At 37.6% G+C, this 8,644-nt stretch overlaps 1 protein-coding gene across 1 annotated transcript; it reads left to right on the top strand.

Moving 5' to 3' along the window:
- The first annotated feature begins 457 nt into the window (after positions 1–457).
- Positions 458–5,470, top strand: LOC108691312. The gene is made up of 2 exons (XM_018198987.1): positions 458–1,706; positions 5,208–5,470. The coding sequence occupies exons 1-2, from the start codon at positions 458–460 to the stop codon at positions 5,468–5,470; spliced, it is 1,512 nt and encodes a 503-aa protein (XP_018054476.1).
- The last annotated feature ends 3,174 nt before the right edge of the window (positions 5,471–8,644 follow it).

Below are 8,644 nucleotides of genomic sequence, written 5' to 3'. Positions count from 1 at the left end.
AGCGGCGCATCATAGCCGACTCGAGCCCCGACGTAAGCCCGTTACGTGCCGACGAAGCGAGTCTAAATAATTGACCCCTCCGCGGCGGAATCGCGCAAACAATTTACATCCATCCGTGTAAATATCCGCGACCTCGGCGTCGCGCTTACTGCAAGGCGGCGAAGGTCCCTCTCGGGGGCCGTTGCTCCGCTGAACGATGGGATCCTCAAATGGATCGGCTCGATGTTGATTTTTCAGTAAAATATAGCGCGTGACCATTGCCATTTTGTACAATAATTCGTGTTATTGTTGCATGCCGAGCGTCACTCGAAGAAACCTTCAGCATAGTGTGTTCTTCGGCGTAGTGTGTTCAAAGATTGTGGTACTCCGAGTATATCCGAGTGGAAATCCGAGGGATATATTCGCGTGCAGGATGTTCGCCACGGGCGGACTTTGACGGCCGGGGAATCAAAGCTCGATGGATCAGAGCGTGATCGTGCCGTCGATGCCCCGTGACCCTGGCGTCGACAACGTGCGGTTGACCATGAAGAACGAATCCGACGCCAGCAACTTGCATCAGCAACAGGAACAGACGGTCGTCGTGCATCCAAACTCTTTGACCGCACGATCGGCGATACTGCCGATGAGCGCAGGTAGTCTGTCCCAGGAGACAAGCTTGGAGCCGCTCATATGTAATCCGACGAGTAGCGAGATGCAGGCGAGGAAACCTGGTGCGCGACGACAGGAAAAACCGCCGTATTCGTACATCGCGCTAATTGTAATGGCGATCCAGTCGAGTCCAGGCAAGAGGCTGACTTTATCGGAGATTTATTCATTTTTGCAGCAGCGTTTTCCTTTTTTCCGTGGCACTTATCAGGGCTGGAAGAATTCGGTGCGCCATAATCTCAGTCTGAACGAGTGCTTCATCAAACTACCCAAGGGTTTGGGACGACCTGGCAAAGGTCACTACTGGACCATCGATCCGTCCACAGAATACATGTTTGAGGAAGGCAGTTTTCGGCGGCGACCACGCGGCTTTCGACGCAAGTGTCAAGCCGCGTTGAAGCCGCAATATCCGCAATATTATTCGAGCGCCGCATCCGGAGTCGGCGTGCAGACGCCTGGTCCTTACGAAAATCTAGCCGCCGGACCTGGTGGCATCGAATATGCGAACGGTTATCAGAATCAGTACCAGAACTACCAGGAGTACGCCATGTACGCGCCAAGTGCGGCCGTGTCCGCCGATTGGGCATATCCGGAGGGTTCGGCAACGTACAAGTCTGGACCACCGATAGCCGAGGTGACCTACAAAACCACCGAAGTCACGTATAAGACCGGCGGCGAGCCAACGCCGGTCTACAGGAACGGTGAGTTAGTGACGTTCAAGAGCGAGCCTGGAGCTTTCGGTGCTCGTGGCCAGGATCAGCTGACGGCGTACAGGCCGCCAGCCGACGGATTCTCAACGATGAAGGATCATCATCCGCAACATCACGCCGATTACAAGGACGAGGCCATGATGAGTTACAAGTGTGCCAACTCGACACCTACCACTCAAGCGCCTGGACAAGATTATTATGTCGGTTATGGCCTCGCGGGGGTCAACAATGCTGCCGGCCATGGTGTTAACATCACCATGCAATCTATGCAGGAGCAACCGGGTAACAGCAGCCCTGTGACCAACGTCAGTTCGCCGCACAGTGGATGTCCGACTCCTGCTGCGGATCATGGTGAGTTGCGGATCATCGTGTAACTTCACAGTGTCTTCCGTTTTGCCGTGCACGTATTTTTAATACGCGTTATTAGTTGCCAAAGCATTACAAGTTGCTAAAGTTAATCTCAGTAATTTTTAGAACAGCTTTCTTTGAATTATTATTCAGATTATGAGTTTGTGTCATTAGTTTTTAAATATAGCTTACATGTTATATAATTTTTTAATGAATTTTGTAAAATATTACGAGTCGGAAAAATCTGTATCTCTAAAATTTTTCTCTTTAATTTTAATGATATATGACCGAATGACTAATGTTATCTTATGTAAAGTATTGAAGTGTAACTTGTAATAAGTATATAATATATAATACTAAAAGTGAAATAAAATATGAAATAAGAATATAAAGAAAAATTGCAAATAACGGAATGATTTGAAAATGAGATGCGTGAGATATTTACTCGAATTGAAGGGAACGCGAGAAGGTACTTGAATTGAAAGCGATCTTTTGGAACGTTGTTGAAAAATTTTTCAAAAATTTATGCGAGCTTGAATAAAATACAAAACCGCAGAATACGACGCAGATAAATACAACGTAGCTAAATCATGCCTGCAGCGATTTTTGAATTCTTTTTGCATCGCGAGAATAACGTTGATGGATCCGCGACGTCATTTAGGGGCCATCTGGAAAATTGGAGACAGTTTACGATCTTTCAGGCGCCGTGTCCTGCAAAGTAAAACGACGGTACTACTCTTTCGAGCCTTCCATCCTTCCTCTATAGCTATAGAATTTCATGGGTATATATCAGGTCAAAGTTTGTCAAATCGGTACAAAAGAGATAACGTTTTATTTTGGAGAAGTAATTTTTTTATTAATTCTTATTATTAATTGGATTCATTCAGTTTAAAATTATTCTCGGCTTTGATATAATATATAATGTAATTATCATACAATTTTTATTATATGAACGTATTTTATATCACTTCAATTCAATTAAATTTTTAAAATTACATACATAATTAATTATATATAATGCTCAATAAATCTACAATGCATAATACGTAATTATATTTACAAACGGTACAACATGCACGACATTAAATATAACGAATCCTGTGTATTACATTTACTTTCACACCATATCAAACAAAAAAATATATAAGCATAATAAAGTGTATTTAAATAATTTGTATTAGTAAATAATTAATATTAATGTATTTAGATAATTTTAATTGACCGTAATAGCATGTTGAAAAGATTAATATCACTGAAATACACAGGATGGGTGGATATAGTGCACATCGTCGCCGTTGACAGAAACGATTAACCGAAGCGACGTCTCTGTCACGCCTATATGACGTTTCGAGCTCGTAACTTGTACCTTGTAACTTAACACGTGTAACCCGCCGTAAGACTGGAAGCGTCGTTTCCTTTCCTCGCGAGATTAATTTAGCCAACGTCTGCGTCCAACAACGCGATAATAAAAACGCTCGTTAACACCGCGTTATGGCAACGATAACAAAACACTTGACAGTTTTCCCTATGCGTGGCAAAGATATTGTATGTACTGAATTTGAGATATATCTTATTCGCAACCTACGCAATTATATTTTAAATTCGTTTTCTTATAGCTGCGAATTGTTTTGTGTTGATGATATTTTAGAAAGGCATCATTTCTTTGATAAACAAATCGATATGATAAGTAGACGTTTCGTGCATCAAAATAATCACTATTGAAGTGAAACGCGCGTAAAATGCTTTTTGCCTCTTCAGTGTAGTCGCGTGCTAGCAAGTGCGCGCTCGAATCGTTTATCGCCTAAATATTTATCGGAGGTATAAACGAGGTGACTTAATTCGGCCTTAACCCTACGGAGAATGGAGCATCGTAATATTTACGGCGTTAACTTACCAACAGCATGTCGAGATCCGCAAATCATTCATTTAAACTCTCGTAAATTTTCGGTTCGCTCTTAAACTTTTCAACAATTATTAGTTAATCTGACAGTTTTATAAAGTTCGAATGAAACCAATTGTTTTTCTTGAAAAAGCTATATATTTTTTGAAAAAAATGGTCAAATAATTTATTCTAAACTATTTCTGCAAGTTTAACGTTTAACGTTTAAAGTATCTGAAAAAATTTTCAGACGTATTTTAATTAAATTACATGTAATTTGATATCATTGTGCATTCAACCTAATTTATCGAAGTAAACGGCGAAAAATATTCATCAGCATGTTTCATCAGAATGTTTCTAAAAGCTTCGTCCTATCCCGATTTACGAAAATTGGTTTAATCTCGATTAAGAAGAGTAAGTCTCTCTCCTCTGTATCTCGATACAACGCGGATCGACAGGAGATAAACGCCGCCACCCACGCTTCCACCACCGCAGACTTCTTCTTGTTCTTCTTCTTCTTATTCGTTTTCCGTCAGTCACAGTGAAGTGTAAACGAGATCGATCCACACAGACGCCACGTAGGCACGTCTTTTTACTTTTCTTACACGCCGTGCTCTCCGTATATTTCTGGAGCGCGATCTCTTTGCTCGAAACTATGGCCTGTTGTGCCAGTATTCGGTTAGAAGCAACTTCTGTGCTTCTTGAAAGCCAGCATCGTCGCGCGGGCTCTGCCGAAGAAGAGAAAAGGAAAAAGAAGAACAAGAAGAAATGGCGCAAGCACAGTCGTGCCCGAGAGCATTTGAATCTACGGAGAGGGATTTTGACTGGCAGCAGCGCCATCGGACCACCCACGTGGACGTCTTTCCTAGGCGTCGCGATGTCGAATCGAGAGAACTCGCCAATCTTCGAATCTTCGACGAATGACCTAACGTAATTCCGAAATTTTAAAGTTAGGAAGTTAAAATATCTAAAAGATTAAAAATTTGCTCAATATATGCAAATATTTCAAGCAGTTTTGCAAGAAAAGAGTAGAATTTTCAAAGGAAATCAAGCAAATCTGTGATCCACTTGTGAAAAGCAAAAATTGATATATGGGGATGCAAAAGAGAAAAGAAAAAAACAGAATAAAATTGAGACACGAGTGAAGTGGTCGCTCGAGAGGAAGCTACTTGAGAACTGGCGGAGCTTTAGATTTATGGGTGCCTGTGTTTAAGTACCAATTTCTATCGTGAGATCTTTCGTTTCTTTCCACCATTACTTTTACATCGTGTGCATTCTTAAGTAGCAAAACTGGATGAAATCTTATCCGGATTACGTAGAATATTTGAAGATCGGGATTAAATTATTTTCGGATTTCATACTTTACGTTAAAACGGACAAAAGAAATCCACAAGTATCGACAGTCCTTAAATTATAAGCTACTAAAGATTAGAAAGTATTAATAACTGACTTTTAAGTAAAGTAATTTAGAAAGCACACATTTTTAAGCACAGTAGTTCAATTGTAATTTCACTAAAAAAAAATTAATTTTAGATTGTTAAGAGAATTTCAAGAATTATTTAGAGAAATATACATACTTTTATGAAGAGATGGCTTCGAAATAATCGATAATGTAATCTTTTCAGGAATAAAAATGCAATGCACCAATTCCAACTCCAGTTCGAACAGTTCTGGTGGCGGCATCATTGATCGGAAACCATCTTATTTTGCACATCCGGGAAGCTCGGTGACCTTGAGCTCTTTAGGTTCACTAGGTTCATTAAATCTGAGCAACATCGGCGGCCTAAGCATATCCAACATACCTGGCACAGTTTCTACGAATATTCATCACGCGTCGACATCTCCACCCACGACGATGTACTACGATCAGATCAAATACAGTATGTAAAGACATGTTTTTTCCGAAGAAAAGTGACAAGTCATTAAATCCGTTAAATTATTGATCACTATCACGATTGAGATTTGCTTTGTTCTTTAAAATTTGCTGAAAATGAGCCCTAAATGAGACCGAAGAACTTTTAAAAAATTTTATATACAATTATTAAAAAGAAAATTACGCTTAAAAAGATAATCGCGCTATTATTCTCATTTGCCATATTTTTCTATATTTATTATCGAGAGTCCTGTACTTCAATTTACTCGTAAAATTATTTCTATTGAAACTTTCATATCTCGAACATTAAAACACCTCACACTTGTGAGAATAAAAAATGACCAATCTTAAGTTCTCTCATGTGCATTCCGATTAATTGGAAAAAAAGCACACAGAATTAGAAGTTAAATTTAACAACATGTTTTTTGTTAAGTAACATTGAATGCATTCAACGTGAGTTCTTGTAAATTTTAAAACTTTTATTTTGGACACTTCTTACATTTTCACACATATTTTCGAATTAATAGGACATAATCTCGATAGCTAAGGCTAGCTATAAAAATTAATACTTTATTAAGTTCATTAACATTTATTTGCTCTATTTAGAATTGGAAATCATTGACCTACGCGCACATAGTTTTAGAATTGCAGATTTTTCAAGATCTTCATAGTCCGATAAATTCGAAATATATACAAGAAAGATGGATAACTTGATTCCTAATTTACGGACGTAAATAAACAAAGTATGTAAAAAGAAAAATGTAAAATATAGTTACGGAAGTATCATGAATATCACACTCACACAGCAGAAATATCCCGAATGTATCGTATGGATATCTTACACACGTTATCTTTAGATTGTCCTTGCGACATAATTTGGACATTTCTGCTGTATGGGGATCAATCGTGGCTCAAATGCATATAATGCGATGCGCATCGAGAGATACATCCGCTTTAAAAAATTGCGGTTGATGTCATCTCTACCGTGTCCTATTTATATTTATAATTCATTAATCGATATAATTAATTTAAGTCTTGAACGCAAAATAAGTCTGTAGAATTAAATAATGTTTGCTAAGAAAATTCTCTGTTGATCTCTTCATTGATCTTGTGCCCGATTTTCCATCCTGATATTATTCAGATACATACAAGTGTGCATGAAATATGAAACTTTAATGATTTTTTTTTCAGAACATTAGATATAAGATAATAATTGTAAAAAAAATAAAAAGTTACATTTTATAAAAATACATTCTGTAAATAAAAATAGGAATCGCAAAATAAATTAGAAATTTTAATAATAAAATTTTAAAAATTTTGTGTGAAATATTATATATAAGAATAAACTAATAATTCCATTTCTTAATGTTGTCTTTATGTTGTTTAATGATACTTTAGTGAAAATATTTAGAAAAAAAATAATTTTTTCGCAATAATTACAAATTCATTAATTTATTGACAATTTTTTAATATTGACAATTAAGAACATCGCAGATAGATTTGCTCGAAACAAGGGATTTCAAGTGACGTCAATGGAGGGTGTCATACATGCTATAAATGCGGATGATTCAACTGTAAAACAGTAGCCCTACAAAAGTCGTTTACGTCACAACGTTTTGCGGTGACGATAAGTTTATTGATACCGCGGAAGATTTCTTCTAGATATTTAGTTGATCCCGATTAGCAAATTCCCCAACATCAGTCATCAGATAGTTTGGAGACATATCGTCATCGTCGTCATCGAATGACGGATTTTAATAACGCGGCTTATCAAAAACTCAAGCAAGTTTCCTTCTTTTCTTATGGTATTAAAAAAATTCTTAATTGTATAAAAAAGATTAAATAAAAAAAAATTCTACAAACGATATTCTAAGAAATTAAGTAGAGCATAAGAAAAACGATATCAAAATCGTTCGGTTTCCGCAGAGAAGATTTATATCTCGAATTTGTCGAATTTCAATGTTGAACGATTCATAGATGGACAGGATGCATCGTGAGCGACAGCAACATGTCGTTAAGAAACGCTGCGCGCCACGTTTGCTGGGAAGGGCATGTTTGCCCACCATAAAAGTGACTGCGGCGGAAGGTTTCTTCTTTTTCGGCCTTTTTTGGCCGACGGTCGCCTTATTTAAGCAACAACAGCGGGGAGAAAAGAGATCCGTCACGTTCAAAGACACCGGCGCAGTCTTTTGGGAAAATCGCGTCCAACGGTGTTAAGACCTATGAAGTCGCGCTTTTCCATCTGTTTCTATCGCGGAAACGTGGCGATCAGTTTTTGTCAGCTCCCGAAATAGTGCTGACACTAGCGCTGATGTTAGAACGTTATCGGTGCGGTTGGAGAAAACGTCTCGGAAGACGGATTCTCTATGAGGTAAGTTCCCTTTGATGATGAAATTGGAATGTTCCCGTTCTACGGTTTTTCTTGGATTCCTATTGATTCCGATAGCTCGGGACTTCGTGTGAACGCGAGGCTTGGAATCATAAGTTTGTTTTTTGTTCTTACATTAATAGACTGCACTGAGATCCTACAACAGAGCCTGGTCATGATGAGATGATAAACATTTGATTGGCCTATTGTTTTTGTCAACTTTAGTAAATTGGAATGAATAAAATAGTATAAGGTAGAATGAAATAGCAAATTTTTAACAAAATTGCTCGTCAATGTGGTCAAAAGCTCTGTAGAGAGGGGGGGGGGAGAGATTCTAGACTGTATTAGAACTTTCTTGCTTTAACTAAATATCATCGAACATATATATCTACCTTAAGTTTTAAAAGTATACTAATTCAATCATATAGCTTATTGCATTGCATGCGACGACGAAGAAATCACTTAATACAATGTATAAGTTTATGAACGTACAGTCTATATTATTGTATTGTGAACTCTTAATCCTATCTAATGAATTCTTAATCCTTTCGCTCTCAACAAACAATTTTATAATTATCGTTGATGTAGAATATATTTACTATACAACTTTATTATTGCTATTAATGAACATGTTCTTAATGAACATGGTACAAGTCTTTTAATATTTGTGAGAAAAAATGAGAAAAATAATAAAAAAAGAAAAAAAATTAATATTTTTCATAATGAAAAGGCTTTTGGATGATAAAGTTTTGTCTTTTTAATGTTTCTCGTATTAATTATAAAAGAATGAATTAATTAAGCTGTATTTTAATTGTTACGAG

This window comes from Atta colombica, unplaced genomic scaffold, assembly GCF_001594045.1.
Source record: "Atta colombica isolate Treedump-2 unplaced genomic scaffold, Acol1.0 scaffold45, whole genome shotgun sequence".
Lineage (NCBI taxonomy): Eukaryota > Metazoa > Arthropoda > Insecta > Hymenoptera > Formicidae > Atta > Atta colombica.
This window is presented reverse-complemented; position numbering and strand designations above follow the sequence as displayed.

Bases quoted from the DNA above. Each gene is read 5' to 3' on its own strand.
- LOC108691312 (XM_018198987.1), top strand. From the start codon at position 458: ATGGATCAGAGCGTGATCGTGCCGTCGATGCCCCGTGACCCTGGCGTC. The intron at 1,707-5,207 runs GTGAGTTGCGGA...TAATCTTTTCAG, and splicing joins GACTCCTGCTGCGGATCATG to GAATAAAAATGCAATGCACC.